At 37.9% G+C, this 27,567-nt stretch overlaps 1 protein-coding gene across 4 annotated transcripts; it reads left to right on the forward strand.

The window, feature by feature from the left end:
* prx (periaxin) lies at window positions 1–27,524 on the forward strand. Of its 4 annotated transcripts, XM_067389649.1 has the most exons (8): window positions 1–93; window positions 11,598–11,647; window positions 11,751–11,858; window positions 11,959–12,078; window positions 12,243–12,408; window positions 12,611–12,804; window positions 12,941–17,975; window positions 18,342–27,524. In XM_067389649.1, exons 4-8 carry the CDS (start codon window positions 12,043–12,045, stop codon window positions 26,168–26,170), a joined length of 13,260 nt encoding a protein of 4,419 aa, XP_067245750.1. In that variant the 5' UTR covers window positions 1–93; window positions 11,598–11,647; window positions 11,751–11,858; window positions 11,959–12,042; the 3' UTR covers window positions 26,171–27,524. The 4 variants fall into 4 exon arrangements, with proteins under 4 accessions (XP_067245750.1, XP_067245748.1, XP_067245747.1 ...); XM_067389647.1 differs by having other exon boundaries at window positions 11,598–11,651; window positions 12,941–27,524; XM_067389646.1 differs by having other exon boundaries at window positions 12,941–27,524.
* Window positions 27,525–27,567: the final 43 nt, after the last annotated feature.

Here is a 27,567-nt window from a genome sequence, read left to right on the forward strand (position 1 = left end):
GTCAGAGAATAAGCTGGCTGAGAGTGGGGGGAGAAAGAGAGAGTTTGTTACTGAGGGAATAATTCATTCTGCACAAGGAAACACTCAATAAAGGTAGGAAATAGACGACTTGTGTTGGGTTACGTTGGGTGGCATTGCTGCGTGGAGCTTTAAAAAAAAATGACAAGACTCTCAGATTGACATGGAAACTTTAGTACAGCTGATTATGATAGACTTAGCTCTTGGTGAATGGAGGATTTGCACAAACTTGAAGAAAATGACTGCTTTTATTGTTTTAGGCTGCTGTACATTTCTTTCGTTTGTGCTAAATTAAGTTATTTGAAGTTCATAATAGAAGAAACACTCAATGCTGATTACGATTTTAAACAGCAGAACAGATGAAGCTTACCTGAGAGTCTTAATGTTCCTCATACTTGCTGAAGGCACTGAAATGTTGAGTCGCATTAAAGTCTGTTTGTGTGTGGTCCTGCTATTCCCTATGTTATTAGATTTCAAATTTTTATTGAATGACATTTTTTTTTTTTTCTTCTTATAAATCATAAGAAATTATGTTTTTTGAAAATGTAAAAATGCAGAAAGTTTCCTGGGTTAGGGGATAGTATATGAATATACAGTTTGTATGGTATAAAAAATCATTATGTGTATGGAAAGTCCCCATAAAACATGGAAACCCAAAGCGCGCGCGCGTGTGTGTATTAGTCTTACACGGTTGCAACAGCTGTGGCTCTGGTCATAAGATCAGTCTCACGGTACTGTGTGGAGTTCATGGCCCAACATGCCATAGTTAAGATAGCAGCATGTGATGAAATACAGTGAGAGTTAAGGACAAGAGCCTCAGATTCATCAAGAACCAAGATACAGACAGTAATTTCATAATGATTCTATTGTCTTTGAAATATGTTGAATTTACTGACAAGCATTTAACTAAAATATACTTTATTTAAAAAAAAAATATTTAATTAAACATTTGTTATGATGTCGTAAATTCGTACATTTAAAATATATCAACTTTAAATGTAATATCAAATAACGTAAAGTTTAATTTGACATTATTGAAAGTGCATTTGGCAACACTTTCTTTGGTTTCACTTTATTTGAAGGTGACATAGTTACATTGTAATTACTCAAATAAGTACTGAGTAATATTAATTAACTACATGTACTTACTATAGAGTTCCAGTTAGGGTTTAGGGTTAGTTACCTGCAATTTTGCATAATTTACTGTTATTACATAGTAAGTACATGTAATAAGTCACCTTACAATAAAGTGTTACCTTTATTTTCCTGTGTCCTTGTTACATGTAATAAGAGTAAATTATATCCAACTAACTCTAACCCTAACCCTAAAGTGCATTAATTGATATTACTCAGTACTTAATTGAATTATGACACTGTAACACAGACACCATAAAATAGTGAGTTACACTTTATTTTAAGTTGTCTTTGTTACACTGTAATTATGCATTTAAGTACTAAGTAATATTAAGTAACATGTACTTGTTTGGTTTGAGGTTAATTGCATGTAAATTTATAGTTATTACTAACATGTAACATATGTACACTGTAAAATAAAGTGTTACCAAATAGTGTAACTCTGCAGTTTTAAAAAAGTGTTAAGAAAAGTAGTGTACTCTCTTTAAGTGACCTTTTACTTCATTAATATTATATTATCTGCAATTTTTGAACAAAAGATTTGAAACACCCCACATTCAGTACAGTTAAGCACACTTTTTTTTCCACTGGGGAATTGAATCTCTAATCCAGTGCTGAAAGACTTGCAGACTCTGTCAGCGATGTTTGATATGTTTTGATACTTCATGTGCTTCACTGGAACAGGCAGCTCTCAGCCAGCTCCTCCCAACACGAGTATGGGAATAATGTCTGTGTGTGTGATACAAGTGCCATTCCTGCCACGTTTCAGGAGTCAGATGTGTTAATGGGACACCGTTGCACTGAGGAGCGAATCGGGGTACGGGGGGGTTGGAGTTGAGACTTGCTGAAGTCGCTATAGATAGGCTGCGATGCCACTGAAATATGCAGACTCTTACATGCAGGTCAGATTCTGTTTGGAAGAGGAGGAACAACCACATGCTGTTGTTCAGACTAATGCTGCTGTTGTGGATGAGATGATGCAACATTCACTAATTTTGATGATTATTATATATAGCACTGCCAAAAAGAATATGTAGTGTCATTGCAGAAAGTGTCCAAAGGTACAGTTTTCAATCTAAGGGCCCTATTTTAACAATTTAAGCACATGGTCTGAAAAGCATGCCGCAGGTGCACTTAGGGCATGTCCGAATCCACTTTTCCTAGTTTAAAGGGATAGTTCACCCAAAAATGAAAATTTGATGTTTATCTGCTTACCCCCAGGGCATCCAAGATGTAGATGACTTTTTTTCTTCAGTCGAACGCAAATTATGATTTTTAACTGCAACCGCTGCCGTCTGTCAGTCAAATAATAGCAGTGATTGGGAACTTGAACAATAAGAGTCGAAAAAACTTCCATAGACAAATCCAAATTAAACACTGCGGCTCGTGACGACACATTGATGTCCTAAGACACGAAACGATCGGTTTGTGCGAGAAACCGAACAGTATTTATATATTTTTTTACCTCTAATACACCACTATGTCCAACTTCGTTCAGCTTCCGGCTAGTGAGGTCTGATCGCGCTCTGACAACGGAAGTGATGTCTCGCGCTCATTGAAGTATATGGGCGAGACATCACTTCTGTCAACAGAACGCGTTTTTTGACCTCACTAACAGGAAGCTGAACGAAGTTGGACATAGTGGTGTATTAGAGGTAAAAATTATATAAATAATGTTCGGTTTCTCGCACAAACCGATCGTTTCGTGTCTTAGGACATCAATGTGTCGTCACGAGCCGCGGGTTTTAATTTTGATTTGTCTATGCAAGTTTTATTTACTATTATAGTTGAAGTTCCCATCTACTGCTATTATTTGACTGACAGACGGCAGCGGTTGCAGTTAAAAATCATAATTTGCGTTCGACTGAAGAAAAAAGTCACATACATCTTGGATGCCCTGGGGGTAAGCAGATAAACATCAAATTTTCATTTTTGGGTGAACTATCCCTTTAATGATGAAAAAAATGGTTGGCATGCCAGGCGCATGGTCCAAAAGCGTTGTACTTAGTCTCTTAATGTCATGGGTGTGTTTTGGGCGTAACATGCAATAAACCAATCAGAGCGTCATCCCCCATTCTCTTTAAAAGCCAGGAGCACCTGAGGAGTCAGTTTAAATATTGTGTATTGCCACAATTGGTCAAATAATTAACCAATTTGCATTCGTCATTACTGCAAATAGGTCATTCTGTGACATGCAATGACTATCCATTATGACATGTAGGTATTTTTATCTTTATGTACACAATAATAATCTTTTACATTGTAATCCTTTTATTTTTAATATTCAGCATATTTGTGCGCTGCTGCGCATCCCTGTTTGTGTAACAAGAAGAGTGTATGTGTGTTGTGCACCCGCCTATAGGAGCATGTTACTAACACAATGTTACTAAAAAAAATACTTTAGACCAGGTTTCTGTTGGTCAGTGGCGCAGCCGTTTTCAGTTGCCTCAAAATAGCAACACGCCAACAATGCACCTGAACACACCTCGTTTTCAGACCAGCACGCCCATGGGTAAACAGATGGGCGCGAGTGCATTTGCTATTTAAACAACGTGGCGCTGGACGTGAAAATGATAACTGAAACTAGCAAAAAACACTTGTGTCACGCCTGGCGTCGCATTGCGCCAGATGTATGATAGAGCCCATGCTGCACCAACAGTAAAAATGTTTCTGGGAACTTTGGACATTGTATCTGGGTTTGTTATAGGTTTACCCACTTATAAAGAGTTTTCTATAAAGTAAAATAATAATGCACCATATTAATGTTAGAAATATTCAGCTTTTACACAGATTTTAATTGCATAATGACTGATTTATAAAGAGTTAGAATTAGTTTTTCTTTTATTATCGGGTCAGAAATGAAAGCCTAAAGGGAATGGGTAATCATGCATTCCTGTAACAGCACTGATGTCATTCTGGGGTGTGTTTCCCAAACGGAACTATGGTCGTAAGTTCCGTCGTTATCAACATTGTTCAAAGAGTTCATTCCTCAGATGCCATGTCCATAATTGATAGCAAAAATTCTAGCATTAATTCAATCTGAAAACTCTGTCATCATTTACTCACACTCAAGTTACTCCAAACCTGTATGAATTTCTTTCTACTGATGAACACAAAATGAGATATTTTGAAGAATGTCAGTAGCACAACAGTTGATGGGCCCCAATGACTTCTATAGTATTTTTTTCCATACTATGGAAGTCAATGGAGCCCATCAACTGTTTGGTTACTGACATTCTTCAAAATAGACTTGATTGACTGAACTAACTGACTACTAATTAACTTGTTTTTCTCTCAGATTTGGTGTTGGGTGTTATTTTATCTCAAGAAATATCCTAGTTTCCTGTTTAAAGGGAGGCATTTCCTCCTTGGCTTTACACACCCTCAGGAGATCCATCACACCTCCCCTGAGGCAGGACGGACGTGCTGAGAAAAAATACTCTCAATTCGGACAAATTGAGAATGGGATTTTTTCCACTTTTACCCACAAAGATAACAAAAGATATATTTATATTTTATAAATGTATCTGTTACTCATTTCCTTGAATCTGATTGGACAAAAATGTCATCAGTTCAGCTCTATTTTCCTTGGAGATAGACTGTCATTTTTATATGAGGATATATGGTAGAAATGAATGTAATTAACATTTAAGGAGGACACGAACATGACCTCAAAGTTAAAAGTTTCAAAACTCTCATTTTTGATTTAATGGAGTCATTTTAACTTTGTGTCTGCAGTAGGAATGCTTGTTTTTATAATGGACTCATTTGTTTTTGCCTCACGTTTGCTTTTATAATGGACTCTCAGTTTTGCAAAATGCTAAATTAAACCACCACAAGAGAGGATTTTCAGAGATGAACACTTTAGCATGTGTATCAAATTATCAGTCATAATCAAAACTCGTATTCTGAGCATCCAAATTCAGCCTTCATACAGTCTCAATGCTTCCCCTCACTGTCCTCTTATAAACAGAAACAACAGCAACCGTCAGTGACTTGACGTGTTTCTCAGAAACACAAAATGCAGTTTAGATCTATAGATTAGGATATTTTTGTGACAAAGTTTCGTACAGAGTTTGTTTATTTTGGAACATTGGATATCAGACACAGATCCTCGAGTCTTTGTTTGGATTAGGGATGGACAAATACCCATGTGGGCAACTGTTGGGCTTATGGCATTGGTCTAGTTGTAGTTCTTGTGTCATTATCAAGTGCCTATTCTCATACCAAATGATCTTGTGACTGTATTGAATCAACAGCAACAGAATTACATCCCTGTCCTCTGCTGTCCTTGTAAGTGGCTGGAATGTGTTCAATAGAACGTAATAGAACAGAGGAGGTTGAGGCAGTGGGTTTGAATCAGAAGTTAACTCAATTTGTATTAATTTCATTTATGTAGATAGAGCATTTTAAAAGGTCTGTACAATTATATACACTATTAGTCAAAAGTTTAGACACTCTTACTCATTGTTTACGCAGTAATGTAAAAATTAGTATTAGTCCAGTAGTGGCCAAAAGTGATGTCCTGAGAGGATGTTAATTATTATTAATTGTTTTTAATAACCCTACAAGTTACAAAACATCAAAATATAATGAAGATGCTTTGTCCGACAAGCCAGCCTGGTCTCATTGTTAATACGTAGTTATTAATACGTAACTTTAAAAGACACAAAACGTACATATTTGTACGTTTTGAATGGTGCTAAAACGTACAAATACTGACGTAATTATGGCACCCAAACGTAAACATACTTACGTTTTTACTGCGAATAAAACGTAAAATATTTACGAATCTTTCATGTCATAAAAATATATGTATAAAATATATATAAATGTTCCCTTTTTAACATTTTTAGATGAATGTAATATCCCTAAACCCCACCCCACCCCGAACCTAAACCTACCCATTTTATACATAATGTTAAAAGAATAAATCATAATTGACAGAAATGTGTAGGAAAATGCCAATTTTAGTAAAAATATGACATTAAAACGATATTTTGAGCCACTTATCCTACACCTTCCCCTAAACCTACCCATAACAATTTCTTAAAACTACATACATAAATGAAAAACAGACAAACAAGCGTAACATTAATCACAATCATTTATTTTTTGCAAATATGTCAAAAGTGGTACCAAAAGTTAAAATGATGATGAGTTCCAGTCGCAGTCCTCTCTGGCTGTAACGTAATAGTTTTTATAGGGTACAGAGCAGAATATAATTTATTAATCCGTGAAATTATGAATCTGTCTTCTCTCTGTGAAGGCGCGCACTCATTTCAAATGTCAATCCACTGAAACACGGCATATCGCAATCTGCGACGAAGCAGGTAAGAACCAATGAGCGTTCGATATCAGTGCCGTAAACCATGTCGTAACGCTTCTCGAGGGTGGCGCAGGCGCACTGGCGCTATTTTTTAAATTTGAATCATAACGTGCGCGGGTTTTGACTGTGACGGTCGCTGTTGCTGAGAATGAAGGTGAAGATCGACAGATAAAGGGCTGAATTTGAATCTGTTCCTCGCAAACATATGGATTCTAAAGATATGGAGTACAGCAAACAAATAAAATGGGTGTGATTTGTTAATTTATGTTGTGCTTTGGTGTATCTTATGGTTGTATTGTCAATCACTGCATAGGAAAAAAATCGCACAGCAAAATATTACAAAACGATTATAGAAATGTTATTCATTTTAAGGTTTCAAAGTGTAGTCTCGTTTAACATTATGTAACGTTAATGACAATTGAATACAACATATTTGAATCATTAAAGCCAAGATTTTAATATTAATACATGGTAATTCATATACATTCACACTTTACGTTAGATGTTTTACGTTTTTAAGCTGCTAATACGTAAGTATTTGTACGCTTTAGTGCTATAAATACGTCAATGTTGTACGTTTTTGTGTGTATGAAAACGTTAGTAAATGTACGTGTGGTAGAACCACACTTCACGTAAAAATACACACGTATTCTCATGAGATCACGTTGGACAAGCCGTGGCGCTGTCACGCCACACACAGGGAAAACTGACAACACGTCGACAGACAAGACAGAGCAGGTTACTTATGATATTAAACAAAGTCCCAGCTTTAAAACTGTGTAGTTTTTTAAGAAATTCAAACAATAAATGTGGCTCTTTAATGTGTTGTGACCATGGTCGTGACAAATTGCTGTAATGCCTCAACTCAAGAGGCTCGTAAACCGATCATCTCTTACTACGAGTCCATTTATAGCATCAAATAAACATGAATGAACATGAGAATCAATGTTGTTTCAAACGCGGAAAGATGTCAATATACACAATTTTTCAAGTTTAACTCCACAGAGGTTAATCTTCTAACTCCTGACTGCTTTGTCGGACAACATGGCAGATTACTTTTAGTCATTATTTGGGTAGCTCACATATTCTGAATGTCTTTGGCAGAATTCAAATGAGCCATTTTAATCTAGATTAATTCCAAGATTACAGTGAGATTAATCTAGATTAAAATAATTTATCTATGCCCACCACTAATATATATATATATATATATATATATATATATATATATATATATTATTATTATTATTATTATTTATTTTATTTATTTTTTATTTTAAAAATAAGGGAAGAACCTTAAACTTGGTCAAAGTATTATCTGACAAAATTATTTGGCAAAAAAGGCAAACTACTACAGATTTTGTTTTACTATGCAAAAATATTATGCTTAGAAAAACCAAAATTGTCACAGAAAAAGGCATACATTAGCTACAATGTATTTTTCATTGGTTCTTTCTTGTTTTTGCATTTGTTCATAATTTCTTTGTCTGATAGCCATGGGAAAAACTTATGTCCGCACAGTTCAACATGTTTCACTGCAATATTACAAAAAAAACAGTTGACTCCAACCACAACTATGCAATATACTCAGAAAATCTTTCACAAATTTTAATAATATTTGAATAAAGGGATGTCAATTTTCTTAGGCTGGGCATCATTTTTGGCCAGGTCTTAGATCAAAACTTTAAGATTAGGGTCCAAATCTCACTACTAAAGGGTTAGTTCACCCAAAAATGAAAGTTCTGTCATTAGTTACTCACCCTCAAGTCTCATGTTCCACACTCGTAAGACCTTCGTTCATTTTCGGAAGACAAATGAAGATATTTTTGATGAAATCTGAGAGGTATATGACTAGTCCATAGACAGCAATATAATCAACACTTTAAGGTCCAGAAAGGCACTAAACAAGGAAAGCCTTCACTGTGCTTACTGCGGCACCTGCGTAAGGATAATGACAGGGAAGAGAGGATATTGTTGAATAAAGCCGTTATTTTTGTTTTGTTTTTGCAGACGAAAAATATTCTCATCGCTTCATTACATTAAGATTGAACCACTGTAGTCACGTGGACAATTTAACAATGTCTTAAGTACCTTTCTGGACCTTGAATGTGTTGATTATATTGCTGTCTATGGATGATTTGCGTCAATAAACCCCTGATTACTGCTTATTAATAGTTAGTAGTTTGTAGTAAAACTAGTTGTTAAGTTTAGGTATTGGGTAGGATTAAGGGATGTAGAATATGGTCATGCAAAATAAGGCATTAAAATGTGCTTTATAAGTACTAATAAACAGCCAATATTCTAGTAATATGCATGCTAATAAGCAACTAGTTAATAGTGAGAATTGGACGCTTTAAAAAAATAAATAAATAAATATCACAAACAAATTCAATTAGGCGTGTTCTCAAGTACATCAGGTAATAATTATAAATTGTGAGCATTCGATAGCTGTGTGTAAGTGCCTTTATGTTTGGCTGATGTGTACCTAGCTTTCCTATTATATGGCAGCATTTGTAGGATCTCTAGTGTTAACAGCTCTGTCATTACAGAAGCACATGTAGGTCAGGCCAGCACATGTTTATATAAAGATCAGATATGTGCAGCACCATTCCAGTCTTCTGTCCCCTCCTCTGGACACATAGCATCACTAGGGAACAGCTGCCTCTTTCACTCACAAACAGAAACAGAAACACACACACACACACACACACACAAAAATCCATTTTCCAAACTGTTTGTGTAGGGTTGTGGGGATGCTGGAGCCTATCTCAGGGTCTCAGGACGTTGACATGGAAACCAGTCCATCACAGGCACACATGCATATATAAATATTATTTTGCCTGATTTTTGCAGTTCCTTTTAAAGGACACCTACAATGTCAACTGTTTTTATTTTATAAAAGTGACTGTAATGTGATTTATATATATATAAATAACGTGAGTTACATATATTTTATTGTCTTGCCATTTTATTGATGGGGTTGTGGGCCTAAATAAGAAAAAAAAGGGAAGTACACAGCTGGTACAGCATGATAAAAGAACACCTGCTAGCGCCATGTTATGTGTGCCTGCCTTGTGTAACAGGTTATCCAATGTGGGTGTCTGAGCCCATTAGAAATTACCCTCTCGCTGGTCTACAGATCTCTTATACGCACTCTTACGGCAGAGACAGACACCAGACACCACTGCCGAATGAGGAATGAGAACCATGCAGATTGAGAGGGGACACCATTTGCAAGCCTACTAACCTGATGATCTATGGACTTTTTTTAGTCTCATACATAACAACACAGTTGATATACAGCCATATCGCAATGCTAAGAGTGTGATATTGTGTTTACAACAGTTCGACAGCACAAGTGTGTAAATAAATAAGAAATAACAACGGAGTGTCTTTAAAACCCTCTTTTTTTGCAGAACTATTTCCTTCTGCCACGGATTCAAATCTCAAGTTACTAATTCAAAAACATCACTATAGAACTAGTAATGAAGGAACGTTGAGTCCCTCCATTGAAACGCATTGATTTTGTACAGTATGATTGTGTGTGTGAGAGAGAGAGAGAGATCGCCTGAGCGAGCATCACCTGTGTCTGATATAACATTCATTCTTCAGGTCGATGTAATAATAATATTATATCCATTATAAAAATCCGTTTGAATGTCCGCTGAGGAAAGCGATCTTTGTATTTTGTCCTTTTTACAATTAAAGGAAATTCCCCTAAACAACGCTAAAACAATGTCCACTGTTTACAAAAGTCCCTTTCAATTTAAAAGTCTCTTTCACTCATTCAGTCACACATTAATGTAACTTCCACTCAATCCATATTACACACTAATTGACCCTTTTTCATTAGCAAATACAACATATTATTTAAATAAAATAATATTTATTTAACAACGATATTTAAATTAACAACAATAGCCATTATAATGGGAATAAAAAACAAATGTACACTTAAGGCAAACTTACAAAAGCAGAACTCTACAGGATGTAAGTTAAATATAGCCTTAATATTAAATTACTAAATTTAACATAGCCCAATTTGATTTTCTCAGGAACAAGTAATAGATTAATAAGACCAAAGATTGCCTGTTTTATGTACTCAAAATTAGTTATATCTAATGTGAACCACTATAAATGACAGCAGCAAATCCCCAAAGCACTGGCCGAGATGAAGCTGTTCTCAGCGGGTACACGAGCACTGAACGGCTGGAGCTCGCATCTGCGAAAGCATCAAAACAAATTGTAAAATAGGTGCTAAGATTAAATATTTCAGGTCTAAACAACTACATTCTATCCTAAAAAAAACTCTTAAAACTACAGTTTGTGGTACAACAAGTGTAGTATTTGTAAAATATATGGTGGATTTGCTCGGCCGCTTCAAGCGGAGTGATACAAACGGTGAAAAGGTAGGAGTGTTATTATCACTAGAATATCGCTCTCAGCCAATCAGATTCGAGAACCAGAAAGAACTGTTGTATAACGTGAGGTAGGTTTATGCTAGCCAAAGCTGGAGACATGTATTAAGGTCTTATAATATCATTGAAAGAGTTTAAAGAGGATCACAGATAAAGCACAAACATTATTTTGCACTTATTCTTTTTATTTTTTTAACTTTTTTGCTTATCATAACCATGCAGAAATACACTGGGGTAAGCAAGTATTCAGTCATTAAATTAGACCCCCAACCTTGAAATTTAAACACAGCTGGTCACATAAGATACATTTAAGATGCCTTTTACAACCAGGTGTAAACTGAGAAAAGCTCTGATTGACGGATTTAAAATCTTGACATCTGGCAACCCACAAGCATGAAAGCTCGTAGTAGAGGCTTGTTAAAAAAAAGGTCTGTAATATTTAGTCTCCTCTTTTTTCCAGTAAAGTTTTTATCTTTTTTTAAGCTACATTTTAGTCTCATCTTTTTTTGTTAATGATATTGCATGTTGATGTCATCTCATCATGGAAAATAAAAGGTTGTTAACACCTTTCATCATTAATTTTGTTGACGAAATTAACACTAATGTACATCAGCCGAAATGTATTATTACAAAACAACTATAATACAGTTATTACAAACGAGTCGTTTTGACTGATGGCTGCTGACATCTAATTTCAGACTCTGACAGAGAGGACAGTCATGGGAATACAGAAGCCAGAGATTCACCCGTAGGTAGCCACTTGCCAAACCATTACCACTTTAAAGCCAATAGAAGGTGGCTGTTTTATTTTATTGATCTTATCTCTGCCTTGTTTGTCACTTTACAAATAGGTAAACAGCAAAAGACGCTCTCCCCCCTCAGACAGACCTCCCTTTGGCCCTCATCCAAGTACACACCACAGCATCTCTGCTGATGAACAGGACAGCCCAGAGCGAATTGTGAGTACTACAAATATAATTCCAAGCTCTATGTGAGCCAGCCATGTGGAGATATGGATTTCTAACCTCTCTCGATCTTATTTCCACATTCGTTTCCAAGGTTCAGAAGGAAAAACTCCATGCAGAACTGAAACAAGTTCTGAGTCAGAAGAGAAGCCAGCTTAGAGACACCCAATCCACAGACATGGAGGATCCCTCCAACACAGACAATAAGAATGAGGTAAGAGAAAAAAGCACTGTTGTGGAATACAGTATGAACATCTCAAGCATGAAGGTATACCACTCAAAGTATATTTAAAAGCTAATAGCTGTTTGAAATTAAATGACTTGTTTGACCCTCACCCTTCACCATTGCACATTTTCACTTTGAAATTTTATGAGCAGGCGGAAAAGGACACCCAGTTGTCAGAGCTCGTGGAAGTGGTTGTTGAAACACAGGCTGAAGTTGGAGCTAGTGGGTACAGTGTGGTGGGTGGAGGGGAGCGTGGCATCTTCATCAAAGAGGTCTTGAAAGACTCCCCAGCAGCGAAGCACCTCAGCCTACAGAAAGGTACCCAGGGACTGTATTTTACATTACAAAGGGCAATGTCAAATACAATATAAAGTTGAGAACCAACTTTAACCTCACAAACTTTAATGTACAACATTTCCATACTGAATATGGGTGTACTGAATTTATTCTGTTACCTGATTTACTAAGAATACCAAGAGAAATCATGTAAGTTATAATTTTTGATGATGTGTTATTGCAGGAGATCAACTGCTAAGTGCCAGGGTGTATTTTGATAACGTGAAATATGAGGACGCATTAAAAATTCTTCAGTGTGCAGAACCCTACAAAGTGTCCTTCTTTTTGAAGAGGACTGTGCCAGGAAGTGAAGTCAGCATACGTCCAGGTGCACAAAATCTTGAGCTCAGAGGACCTAAGGCCAAGATGCAAAGAATGGTACATGCTGAAATATTGCTATACAATAGAATGACTTTTTGAACATCCACAGTATTGCCCAAAGTGAATTCATATTATTAAACAAAAGTAATTACAACAGTAGAAACTAGAAGGATTGATAACCTTTCTCTTGCAGAGCGTCAAAAGTGTGAAACCGTTCAAAGCCAAGAAAAGGAGAGGAGGAAGATTTGGATTGAAAAGACTGAAAGAGAACAAAAAAGCAAGAGCACGGGCAGAGCTGGACATTGAGGGCTCACCAAGCAGATCAGACCTCAGTCCGGTTGATGTTGAGTTTGTTTTCCCAAAGTTCAAGATGAGGAAAGATGGGAAGGCCACTGCAGATGTATCAGGAGATCTCGAGGGCGCGATCGCTAGTGGCAAGAAGAAGAGGAAGACAAGATTTCCAAAAATAAAAGCCACAGACGCTGCTGTCGGTGAAGGCAATGTCAGTGTAGATGAGGGAGAGGCCTCTGGAGCAAAGCTGAAGGTCAAGGCGAAAGGTCCAAAATTTGGAATGAATTTCCCCAAATTGAAAAAGTCAAAATTAGATGTACAATCTTCAAATGACAGTTTCGAGATGAAAGACTCAGAGGCCAAAATTAAGCCTCCGTTAGTAGAGTGCGATTTGAACGTGCCTCAGGGCAAAGCTGAAACTAATGTTCCTAATTTTGAGGTTAGTGTTAAAGGAAAAGGAGAAGGTCCTGAGATTAAAATGCCAAAAATGAATTTGGATGTCTCAGATACAAAGATAACAATCCCAAAGTTTAAACTACCAAAAGTAAGACTTTCTTGTCATTCAGATGAAATTGATGGAGAGGCAAGTAAACAAAATGATACATATGAAAATAAACTGAAAATGTCTAAGATTGACATCAAAGCACCAAATGTGGATTTGGATTTGAATCTCTCAAAATCTAAGAGCACGGATGAATCCCAAGATGCTGGAGGAATCAACACGGCCAAACTTGACACATCATTACCAAAGCTAAACCTTGATGCAAAACAAAAATTTGGAGATGACATTGATGGATCCATGGTCAAAGAGCATTTGATTTCTCTCCCCAAACTTGACATTGCAGTGCCCAAGACAGAGACATCAGATGTGGACATTGATCTTCCTACATTAGATGTGTCATTACCAAAGATGGCAGCAAAAAACATTGATACTGAGGGACATGCAAGTACAGGGGTAAAATTTGAAGTGACAAAGTTAGACATCTCTCTTCCAAAAATAACATCCCCTGAAGGGGAAGTCATGGTTGAAGAACCTGGAGCAAATATTGGAAAATTTCACAAGCCAAATATCAGTATTTCATTACCAAAAGGTAAAGCACAGGGAAAAGTGGAAGGTCATACTGAGAAAGGAGCAAATGTTGACATTTCTTTACCAGAGGGGGGTGCAGATATTGAGGGCCAGTTTGGAAAAGGGGGAAAGTTTAAAATGCCTAGCATGGGTATCTCCCTACCTAATGTAAAATTACCTGAGCCATCAATTGATATTTCACTCCCTGAAGGCAAAACAGAAGGAAATGTTAAGGTTGGAGAACCATCTGGGAAAGGAGGCAAATTCAAAATGCCACATCTAGATGTTTCGCTTCCAAAAATGAAATTAGCCACAGGTGAAATCAATACTGAGGACCCAGAGGTCAAAGGTGAGAAATTCCAAATGCCATCCGTTGATATATCATTACCAAAAGGAAAAGTAGGGGCTGGTGTTGAGGTCGAGGGTCATTCTGGAAAAGGGGAAATGCCCAAAATTGAACTGAAAATGTCATTGCCAGAGGGTAAAATTTCTGAAAGTCATGATGTAAGCATTTCTGGAGTTGATATTTCATTACCAAAAGAAAAAAAAACACATGAACACATTAATCTTGAGGTTGAGAATGGAGACAAGTTTCAAATTCCTAAATTTGATGCAAGTCTACCTAAACTCAAATCAGGAGAAAGTGACTTTGATGTTAAAACACCCAATACCAAAGTTGGAAAGTTTCACATGCCAGAAATCGATATTTCATTGCCACATAAAAAAGATGAAACTGATATTAATGTGGAACCCTCTGGTAAATGCGGAAGGGTTGAAATGCCAAATGTTGATATCTCTCTGCCTGCAGTGAAAGCTTCTGGTTTTGAGATTTCCTTGCCAAAAATGAAGTCAGCACAGGGTGACATTAGTATTGAAGAGTCTGACAGCAAAAGATTCAATGTGCCATCGGTTGATATATCATTTCCAAAAGTAACAGGCACAGGTGATGTAGATGTCAAGAGACATTCTGGAAAAATGGGGAAATTTGATATGCCAAAACTGGATATTTCCTTGCCAAAAATTGATTCAACCAAAGGAGAAATCAGCATGGAAGAACCTGAATTCAAAGGTGGCAAATTGCATATGCCTTCTTATAATATCTCCTCAGCAAAGGTTAAAGAAGAAGGTGATGTTTGTCTCAAGGGAGAAACCAAAAAGGGGACAAAATTTAAAATGCCAAAATTGGACATTAACTTACCACAAATGAAATCAACAGGGACTGAAATCAATATTGAAGGACCTGAAGTGAAGGGTGAAAAGATAGATATGCCAGATGTTGACATTTCTCTTCCACAAGGAAAAGTAAAGGGAGATGGCACTGTTAATGTAAATACTGTTAATGTTGCTATGCCCTCTGTTTCAATTTCATTGCCGAAATCAACAAATGAAAGAGACAAAAATGTCAATAGTCATGTTAAAAAGGGAGGAAAGTTTCACATGCCCAAATTAGATCTTTCACTTCCAAGGATTAAATCAAGACCAGTGGAAGTCAATGTTGAAGGACCTAAGTTAAAAGGAAGCACAGTTCACACACCCTCCATTGACATTTCTTTGCCTAAAGATAAAACTGAGGCAAACTTTGATATGGAAGGTCATTCTGGAACAGACATAAAGTTTGAAAAGCCAAAAATTGATATTTCACTGCCAAATGTGAAAGCCCCAGAAGGAGAAATGAGAGCTGACGATCCTCAGATCCACGGAGGAAAGTTAAATATGCCATCAGTTGAAATCTCCTTTCCAAAAGGGAAGGTTAAAGGACACACTGACCTTGAAGGCAAAACTACAGGGGCAAGTAAACTTAAGTTGCCTAAATTTGATATTAGCTCACCTAAAATGAAGTCTTTAGAGGGAGAAATCAATATAGAAGCAACTGATATCCAAGGTGGAAAGTTTCACACGCCCTCTAATGATATCTCTCTGCCAGGGGGAGATGTAGATGTTGAAGGACATGCAGAAAAAGGAGGAAAATTGAAAATGCCTAAAGTTGATGTGTCCTTGCCTAAATTTAAACCATCAGGAGGCGAAATTGATGTTGAAGGTCCTGATATCAAAGGTGGAAAGTTTCACATGCCCTCTATTGATATCTCTCTGCCAGAAGGAGGTGCAGGAGGAGATGTAGATGTTGAAGGACATGCAGGAAAAGGAGGAAAATTGAAAATGCCTAAATTTGATGTGTCCTTGCCTAAATTAAAACCATCAGGGAAGGACATCGACATTGAAGGTCCCGATATAAAAGGTGGAAAGCTTCACATGCCCTCTATTGATATCTCTCTGCCAGGAGGAGGAGCAGGAGGAGAAGTAGATGTTGAAGGACATACAGGAAAAGGAAGAAAATTTGAAATGCCTAAAGTTGATGTGTCCTTGCCTAAATTAAAACCATCAGGGGGTGAAATCGACATTGAAGGTCCGGATATCAAAGGTGGAAAGTTTCATATGCCCTCTATTGATATCTCTCTGCCAGGAGGAGGAGCAGGAGGAGATATAGATGTTGAAGGACATACAGGAAAAGGAGGAAAATTGAAAATGCCTGAATTTGATGTGTCCTTGCCTACATTAAAACCATCAGGAGGTGAAATTGATGTTGAAGGTCCCGATATCAAAGGTGGAAAGTTTCACATGCCCTCTATTGATATCTCTCTGCCAGGAGGAGGAGCAGGAGGAGATGTAGATGTTGAAGGACATGCAGGAAAAGGAAGAAAATTTGAAATGCCTAAAGTTGATGTGTCCTTGCCTAAATTTAAACCATCAGGAAGTGAAATTGATGTTGAAGGTCCCGATATCAAAGGTGGAAAGTTTCACATGCCCTCTATAGATATCTCTCTGCCAGGAGGAGGAGCAGGAGGAGATGTAGATGTTGAAGGACATGCAGGAAAAGGAGGAAAATTGAAAATGCCAAAATTTGATGTGTCCTTGCCTAAATTAAAACCATCAGGAGGTGAAATTGATGTTGAAGGTCCCGATATCAAAGGTGGAAAGATTCACATGCCCTCTATTGATATCTCTCTGCCAGGAGGAGGAGCAGGAGGAGATGTAGATGTTGAAGGACATGCAGGAAAAGGAAGAAAATTTGAAATGCCTAAAGTTGATGTGTCCTTGCCTAAATTTAAACCATCAGGGAAGGAAATCGACATTGAAGGTCCCGATATCAAAGGTGGAAAGTTTCACATGCCCTCTATAGATATCTCTCTGCCAGGAGGAGGAGCAGGAGGAGATGTAGATGTTGAAGGACATGCAGGAAAAGGAGGAAAATTGAAAATGCCAAAATTTGATGTGTCCTTGCCTAAATTAAAACCATCAGGAGGTGAAATTGATGTTGAAGGTCCCGATATCAAAGGTGGAAAGATTCACATGCCCTCTATTGATATCTCTCTGCCAGGAGGAGGAGCAGGAGGAGATGTAGATGTTGAAGGACATGCAGGAAAAGGAAGAAAATTTGAAATGCCTAAAGTTGATGTGTCCTTGCCTAAATTTAAACCATCAGGGAAGGAAATCGACATTGAAGGTCCCGATATCAAAGGTGGAAAGTTTCACATGCCCTCTATAGATATCTCTCTGCCAGGAGGAGGAACAGGAGGAGATGTAGATGTTGAAGGACATGCAGGAAAAGGAGGAAAATTGAAAATGCCAAAATTTGATGTGTCCTTGCCTAAATTAAAACCATCAGGAGGTGAAATTGATGTTGAAGGTCCCGATATCAAAGGTGGAAAGATTCACATGCCCTCTATTGATATCTCTCTGCCAGGAGGAGGAGCAGGAGGAGATGTAGATGTTGAAGGACATGCAGGAAAAGGAAGAAAATTTGAAATGCCTAAAGTTGATGTGTCCTTGCCTAAATTTAAACCATCAGGGAAGGAAATCGACATTGAAGGTCCGAATATCAAAGGTGGAAAGTTTCACATGCCCTCTATTGATATCTCTCTGCCAGGAGGAGGGGCAGGAGGAGATGTAGATGTTGAAGGACATACAGGAAAAGGAGGAAAATTGAAAATGCCTAAATTTGATGTGTCCTTGCCTAAATTAAAACCTTCAGGAGGTGAAATTGACGTTGAAGGTCCCGATGTCAAAGGTGGAAAGTTTCACATGCCCTCTATAGATATCTCTCTGCCAGGAGGGGGAGCAGGAGGAGATGTAGATGTTGAAGGACATGCAGGAAAAGGAGGAAAATTGAAAATGCCTACATTTGATGTGTCCATGCCTAAATTAAAACCATCAGGATGTGTAATTGATGTTGAAGGTCCCGATATCAAAGGTGGAAAGTTTCACATGCCCTCTATTGATATCTCTCTGCCAGGAGGAGGAGCAGGAGGAGATGTAGATGTTGAAGGACATACAGGAAAAGGAGGAAAATTTAAAATGCCTAAAGTTGATGTATCCTTGCCTAAATTAAAACCATCAGGAGGTGAAATTGATGTTGAAGGTCCCGATGTCAAAGGTGGAAAGTTTCATATGCCCTCTATTGATATCTCTCTGCCAGGTGGAGGAGCAGGAGGAGATGTAGATGTTGAAGGACATACAGGAAAAGGAGGAAAATTGAAAATGCCTAAATTTGATGTGTCCTTGCCTAAATTAAAACCATCAGGAGGTGAAATTGATATTGAAGGTCCGGATATCAAAGGTGGAAAGATTCACATGCCCTCTATTGATATCTCTCTGCCAGGAGGAGGAGCAGGAGGAGATGTAGATGTTGAAGGACATGCAGGAAAAGGAAGAAAATTTGAAATGCCTAAATTTGATGTGTCCTTGCCTAAATTTAAACAATCAGGAGGTGAAATTGATGTTGAAGGTCCCGATATCAAAGGTGGAAAGTTTCACATGCCCTCTATAGATATCTCTCTGCCAGGAGGAGGAGCAGGAGGAGATGTAGATGTTGAAGGACATGCAGGAAAAGGAAGAAAATTTGAAATGCCTAAAGTTGATGTGTCCTTGCCTAAATTTAAACCATCAGGGAAGGAAATCGACATTGAAGGTCCCGATATCAAAGGTGGAAAGTTTCACATGCCCTCTATAGATATCTCTCTGCCAGGAGGAGGAGCAGGAGGAGATGTAGATGTTGAAGGACATACAGGAAAAGGAGGAAAATTGAAAATTCCAAAATTTGATGTGTCCTTGCCTAAATTAAAACCATCAGGGAAGGAAATCGACATTGAAGGTCCCGATATCAAAGGTGGAAAGTTTCACATGCCCTCTATAGATATCTCTCTGCCAGGAGGAGGAGCAGGAGGAGATGTAGATGTTGAAGGACATGCAGGAAAAGGAAGAAAATTTGAAATGCCTAAATTTGATGTGTCCTTGCCTAAATTTAAACCATCAGGAGGTGAAATTGATGTTGAAGGTCCGAATATCAAAGGTGGAAAGTTTCACATGCCCTCTATAGATATCTCTCTGCCAGGAGGAGGGGCAGGAGGAGATGTAGATGTTGAAGGACATACAGGAAAAGGAGGAAAATTGAAAATGCCTAAATTTGATGTGTCCTTGCCTAAATTAAAACCTTCAGGAGGTGAAATTGACGTTGAAGGTCCGAATATCAAAGGTGGAAAGTTTCACATGCCCTCTATAGATATCTCTCTGCCAGGAGGGGGAGCAGGAGGAGATGTAGATGTTGAAGGACATGCAGGAAAAGGAGGAAAATTGAAAATGCCTACATTTGATGTGTCCATGCCTAAATTAAAACCATCAGGAGGTGAAATTAATGTTGAAAGTCCCGATATCAAAGGTGGAAAGTTTCACATGCCCTCTATTGATATCTCTCTGCCAGGAGGAGGAGCAGGAGGAGATGTAGATGTTGAAGGACATACAGGAAAAGGAGGAAAATTGAAAATGCCTAAAGTTGATGTGTCCTTGCCTAAATTAAAACCATCAGGAGGTGAAATTGATGTTGAAGGTCCGAATATCAAAGGTGGAAAGTTTCACATGCCCTCTATAGATATCTCTCTGCCAGGAGGAGGAGCAGGAGGAGATGTAGATGTTGAAGGACATACAGGAAAAGGAGGAAAATTGAAAATGCCTAAATTTGATGTGTCCTTGCCTAAATTAAAACCTTCAGGAGGTGAAATTGACGTTGAAGGTCCCGATGTCAAAGGTGGAAAGTTTCACATGCCCTCTATTGATATCTCTCTGCCAGGAGGAGGGGCAGGAGGAGATGTAGATGTTGAAGGACATGCAGGAAAAGGAAGAAAATTTGAAATGCCTAAATTTGATGTGTCCTTGCCTAAATTTAAACCATCAGGAGGTGAAATTGATGTTGAAGGTCCGAATATCAAAGGTGGAAAGTTTCACATGCCCTCTATAGATATCTCTCTGCCAGGAGGAGGGGCAGGAGGAGATGTAGATGTTGAAGGACATACAGGAAAAGGAGGAAAATTGAAAATGCCTAAATTTGATGTGTCCTTGCCTAAATTAAAACCTTCAGGAGGTGAAATTGACGTTGAAGGTCCCGATGTCAAAGGTGGAAAGTTTCACATGCCCTCTATAGATATCTCTCTGCCAGGAGGGGGAGCAGGAGGAGATGTAGATGTTGAAGGACATGCAGGAAAAGGAGGAAAATTGAAAATGCCTACATTTGATGTGTCCATGCCTAAATTAAAACCATCAGGAGGTGAAATTGATGTTAAAGGTCCCGATATCAAAGGTGGAAAGTTTCACATGCCCTCTATTGATATCTCTCTGCCAGGAGGAGGAGCAGGAGGAGATGTAGATGTTGAAGGACATACAGGAAAAGGAGGAAAATTGAAAATGCCTAAAGTTGATGTGTCCTTGCCTAAATTAAAACCATCAGGAGGTGAAATTGATGTTGAAGGTCCCGATGTCAAAGGTGGAAAGTTTCATATGCCCTCTATTGATATCTCTCTGCCAGGTGGAGGAGCAGGAGGAGATGTAGATGTTGAAGGACATACAGGAAAAGGAGGAAAATTGAAAATGCCTAAAGTTGATGTGTCCTTGCCTAAATTAAAAGCATCAGAGGGTGCAATCGACATTGAAGGTCCGGATATCAAAGGTGGAAAGTTTCACATGCCCTCTATTGATATCTCTCTGCCAGGAAGAGGAGCAGGAGGAGATGTAGATGTTGAAGGACATACAGGAAAAGGAGGAAAATTGAAAATGCCTAAATTTGATGTGTCCTTGCCTAAAATAAAACCATCAAGAGGTGAAATTGATGTTGAAGGTCCCGATATCAAAGGTGGAAAGTTTCACATGCCCTCTATAGATATCTCTCTGCCGGGTGGAGGAGCAGGAGGAGATATAGATGTTGAAGGACATGCAGGAAAAGGAGGAAAATTGAAAATGCCTAAAGTTGATGTGTCCTTGCCTAAATTAAAACCATCAGGAGGTGAAATTGATGTTGAAGGTCCCGATGTCAAAGGTGGAAAGTTTCACATGCCCTCTATTGATATCTCTCTGCCAGGAGGAGGAGCAGGAGGAGATGTAGATGTTGAAGGACATACAGGAAAAGGAGGAAAATTGAAAATGCCTAAAGTTGATGTGTCCTTGCCTAAATTAAAACCATCAGGTGGTGAAACTGATGTTGAGGGTCCTGAAATCAAAGGTGGGAAGTTTCATATGCCCTCTATTGATATCTCTCTGCCAGGAGGAGGAACAAGAGGAGATGTAAATGTTGAAGGACATGTAGGAAAAGGAAAAAAATTTGAAATGCCTAAATTTGATGTGTCCTTGCCTACATTAAAACCATCAGGAGGTGAAATTGATGTTGAAGGTCCCGATATCAAAGGTGGAAAGTTTCATATGCCCTCTATTGATATCTCTCTGCCAGGAGGAGGAGCAGGAGGAGATGTAGATGTTGAAGGACATACAGGAAAAGGAGGAAAATTGAAAATGCCTAAAGTTGATGTGTCCTTGCCTAAATTAAAACCATCAGGAGGTGAAATTGATGTTGAAGGTCCTGATATCAAAGGTGGAAAGTTTCACATGCCCTCTATAGATATCTCTCTGCCAGGAGGAGGAGCAAGAGGAGATTTAGATGTTGAAGGACATACACGAAAAGGAAGAAAATTTGAAATGCCGAAATTTGATGTGTCATTGCCTCAATTCAAATCTTCAGAAGGTGAAATCAACGTTGAAGGTCCCGATATCAAAGGTGGAAAGTTTCACATGCCCTCTATAGACATCTCTCTGCCGGGAGGAGGAGCAGGAGGAGATGTAGATGTTGAAGGACATACAGGAAAAGGAGGAAAATTGAAAATGCCAAAATTTGATGTGTCCATGCCTAAATTAAAACCATCAGGAGGTGAAATTGATGTTGAAGGTCCCGATATCAAAGGTGGAAAGTTTCACATGCCCTCTATTGATATCTCTCTGCCAGGAGGACGAGCAGGAGGAGATATAGATGTTGAAGGACATGCAGGAAAAAGAGGAAAAATTAAAATGCCTAAATGTGATGTGTCCATGCCTAAATTAAAACCATCAGGAGGTGAAATTGATGTTGAAGGTCCTGATATCAAAGGTGGAAAGTTTCACATGCCCTCTATAGATATCTCTCTGCCAGGAAGTGGAGCAGGAGGAGATGTAGATGTTGAAGGACATGCAGGAAAAGGAAGAAAATTTGAAATGCCTAAATTTGATGTGTCCTTGCCTAAATTTAAACCATCAGGAGGTGAAATTGATGTTGAAGGTCCGAATATCAAAGGTGGAAAGTTTCACATGCCCTCTATTGATATCTCTCTGCCAGGAGGACGAGCAGGAGGAGATGTAGATGTTGAAGGACATACAGGAAAAGGAAGAAAATTTGAAATGCCTAAAGTTGATGTGTCCTTGCCCAAATTAAAACCATCAGGGGGTGAAATCGACATTGAAGGTCCCGATATCAAAGGTGGAAAGATTCAGATGCCCTCTATAAATATCTCTCTGCCAAGAACCACAGAGGGAGGGCTTGATCTGGATGATGATCCTAAAAAAGGTTTAAGATTTCACATGCCCACTGTTGATATCTCTCTTCCAAAAATGAAACTGACAGAGCGTGAACTCAAAGTTGGGTCAGAGAAGAAAGACAAAGACATTTCAGTACCTAAAATGACTTATGATTCTGATGCTAAGACCAAAGCTACTGGTGCCAAAATGAGTGACTTAAATGTCCCTGAGGCCACTTTAGGTGGTAACATCAAGCTGCCGAAAATCCCAACTGTTGACATATCTGCTCCTAAAGTTGACCTGGGCTTCACTCTTCCAAAGGCAAAGGGCAGTGATAGAGAAAATATTGAACTTCTTAAGGCAGAGGGTGGAAGACCCTCATCTGGGGTAAGTTTTGATGTTCCAGATGTCTCTGTAAAAATGCCCAAAATTTCACTCCCTAAATTTGGCAGAAAATTGAAAAGTGGAGACAAACTAGAACCAGAGAGTCCAGGCTTATCTATAGATTTGGACTTGGAAAAAACATCACCATCAGTGGAAACAGATGCCAAAATGAATAAGTCCAAAATCAAAATGCCATCTATTGGAACACCTAAAAAAGATATTAAAATAATTGGCCCTGAAGCTGAAATGAAGATAAAGGCAGGCTCTGGAGAAATTACAAAACCAGAAATTAGAGTGGAGGGTCCTGATGACAAGGTCAAATACAAGCTCAAATTTCCCAAATTCAAGACAACTACTCCAAAAGCAAAACTCAAAGATGTAGAAATGGATATGCCTGCAGTGGATAACAAAGGAAAGGTCAAAATGCCAGCAGTTGAGATATCATTGCCAACAGCAAATATTCCAGAATGTGAGGTATTGCTTCCAAAAACTGAGGTTGATGTATCTGAAGCAGATATCAGAGGTTATGAGGGCAGTTTAAAAATTCCTAAGATGCCAACTATTGACATATCAGTTCCAAAAGTTGATTTAGATGTTTCCTTGCCTAGGCTAAAACTTCATGAACCAATGGAGTCAAACACTTCTGACTTAAACATTGATAGTAGTAGAGGTATAGTAAATTTCCCCCATGTTAAAATCCCTAAAGTGGACCTTTCACTTCCACATGGAAATACAGGTGACACAGGTATCCACCATGAGGTGGATATTGGAAGGAGGGGTAAATTAAGAATGCCAGAAGTGGAAATATCATTACCTCATGGTAAAAATTACACATCTAATGCTGACATTGAAATTAAAGGTGAAAAACTAAAAATGCCAAAAATTTCAGTGCCTAATGTTGATATATCTTTGCCTCATGGAAAAACAAAGGAAACTGATTTAGAATTTGGAGCTAAAGGAGGTAAATTAAAAATGCCAGACATCACAGTGCCTAAGATAGATGTATCTCTGCCTCATGGAAGCAAAGGAGAAAGTCATGCACCAGATTCAGAACTAGAAAGTGGAAAATTAAAGATGCCAACAGTTGATATATCCCTTCCTAAAATAGAATCTAAAGGTGTTGCTCCAGAACTTCAGCCTGGTGAAGGAAAAGGTAAAGTCATGACAATGCCTAAAGTGGATATATCATTACCCTATGGCAAAATGGGCGACACTGAGGCTTCAGGATCTGTGGAAGTAGAAGGTGGACAACGTAAAATGCCTGATATTAAGATACCACAGGTAGACATTTCATTACCAGTAGGTAAAACTGTTGAGTCTGATACTAAAGAAGTAGAATCTGGAAAAGGAGGTGGAAAATTCGCTATGCCCAATGTTAAAATCCCAAAAGTAGATACAGTAATGTCAAGAAATCCAGACATGTCAGTTCCTTCTACTGATGCGGGCCTTAAGGATGCACATAAAGAGGGTAAAAATATAAGAATGCCAACTGCAGATACAGAGGGCCCTAATGTGGATCTAGAGTTGGATCTTGGCTTATCGAAAAAAGGAAAAAAGAATAAAAAGAAGACTGCACTTCCAGAAATTGATCTTAGCCCCACTGCACCAAAACAACAAATAAAAGGGCCAAAAGTCAAAGGTTCAAAATTTAATATTGGAATGCCAAAAGTAAAAACTGGAAAAACGGATGCAAACTTAAAAGCTAATTTACCAGCACCAAAGATTTCTGAACTTGACTTTGACATTGAGACTGCAGAAGCTGACACTAATCATTCTGAAGAAGATAAAAAGCAAATGGGTAAAGTCAAAATTCCAAAGTTTGGGATACCTCTGCCATCTTTAAGTTCACCTGAAGCTAACATCACATCATCTCAGGTAAAAGTTCACTCTATAAATGTAGACTCTGAGGTGGAGTACGAGGGCCCACGTATGCCAAAGGTAACAAAAGCTGTATTTGTTATGGTGAATCCACAAACAGAGAGCTCTGCTAATGTAGGTGGTGAAGCAAGTGCAGAAATTGGAGATGAGAAGCTCAACCTGCCAAAGATAAAAACGAAGCAGAGTTTTGGCAAGTCTCGATCAAATGAAAAGGGGAAAGCAGTAAATTTGGAAGGGGAGGTGGAAACTGAAGGAAAGTCAAAAACTGGTAAGCTTAAATTGCCCAAAGTCACATTTTCATCTGGGCAGAGAGGATCATTTGATGTAACACCAAGTGGGTCTGATGATGGAACAAGTTCAAGTCTAAATGGTGACAAAGATGAAAAAGCAATGTTTGGAAAGCTTAAATTGCCCAAACTGGAGTTTTTCTCACCATACTCAAAAGATACAGTTCAGGAAGAGGAAATGGAAACAAGCATGACGCATCTCAGGAAGGAGACCTCAGTGGAAAGTAAAGAGAGCAAGAAGACAATATCGGGTACAATGACAGAGACTGATACTTTAGTATATTCAAAAGCAAGGACTGAAATGCTAGCAGAACGGGAGGGATCAGAGTCCCCAATACCTACAGTATCAGCTGGATTTGTCACTGTAAAGAAGAGTGAAGAAAGAGAGGAAACAACATGGTTCAAAGTACCCAAGGTTACCCTTAGTCCCCATTCTACTGGCGTCCTTCACATCACACCTGAAAGCTCTCCAAAAGGAAGCAAGTCCTCTCTTCCTTGCTCTAGTGAGGAAGCCTCTGGAGGTTTCTATGTGAAGATGCCAAGTGTAGAATTTTTGACCCAAGAAATGTCCTCAGAGCATCTGATTACTAAAACTGTAGTGACTAAGACAACAAAGTATACAGAAACAAAAAGTAGCAGTTCGAAACAGTAAGAATCTCAGTTGACATACAAATGACATACAGTTGGTAGTGGAATAATATATAGGCCCGAATATTTTTATATGTGGCAATTATTTCAGTCTTGCTGGTTTTATATTTAAAGCAAATAAAGCAAAAAATATATAAACAATAAATTATACCAAAAAAACACGACTTAAGCATAATAAAAATGTTGCTACAAAAAGAGTATTTATTTATTGTAGACCTTATTTTCATGTTTTGTAACTTGCCACTGTATGACACTTTGAATTGATTTATCTGTAAAGATATTTCTCTGATCAATCACATTTTGTTGTAGATAAGAAACACAACATAGGCACAAATCTGTGCAAAACAGACAGATATATATTAGGCATTTAGACATTTTACATTTATTTTTGTTTTTGCTCATGCTTTTATTGTGCAGTCTTAGCAAAGTATGCCATTTAAATTGTAGAATTTTACAGCATTTTGGAAATATTGCTTTGCTTTTTTTGATGCCTGGTTTGTCTATGTGGTTTTTTGGTTGTTGTTATGGAATTCTGTTTATTTTAGATACTATTAGAAAGATATGTACTATTTTTACGTATTTATATGCATGATCTGTACAGATAAGATACTAATAAAGGAAGCCTGTGATGTTGAGTATTTTTGTGATACATATTTTTGTGAAATATTCAAACAATATAAAGTTTTTTCCCATCACATTTTTTAAGGATTGTGATATGCTGTACCAGATTGCCTTTCTCTGTTTGAGAACACTGAGTGTGAAAAAAAAAATCTTTTTAAAATTAACTCTTGTGTTGATGGATTTAGCCTACATGAAAATGTATATGTATATTATATTTAAGGCAGGTTTCAGTATTGAACTGCATGATTGTAATGTGTTGCTTTTCTGAAACCATCATTTAGAGGATGCTTTTCTCCATCTAATGCAAAAATAGAATACTCAAATAAAATATTAACATTTTAATTTCCTGATCTTTTTCATTTTTAATTCTCACATAATTACAGCACTAATGTAGTACTAATGAGTAGTGGTCCAATTCTTAAATGGACATGGCAAGCAAAATTACAAACAATACATACAGCAGGCATAACATTGTGCTTTCCTCAAGATCGCAATATACAGTAAAACTGAACACATGTAAAAATGTTTATGAATGATGAAATCTAAATCCAGATAGTGAAAGCATTAAAGGAAGAATTTACTCAAAATGTTTATTTCGGTCATCATTTACCAAACCTCACGTTGTTCAAAACCCATATTACTTACTTTCTCCCATGAAAACACAAAAGCAGACATTTTGAAGAATGTATTGTTTGTTTTTGTCCATGCAATTACTTTGAAAGGAGACTGGGTCATTCCGTCTCAAATCAACCAAATTTCAGGTGTAAAAATGACTTTAGA

This window comes from Chanodichthys erythropterus, chromosome 7 (assembly GCF_024489055.1).
Source record: "Chanodichthys erythropterus isolate Z2021 chromosome 7, ASM2448905v1, whole genome shotgun sequence".
Taxonomy (NCBI): Eukaryota; Metazoa; Chordata; class Actinopteri; order Cypriniformes; family Xenocyprididae; genus Chanodichthys; species Chanodichthys erythropterus.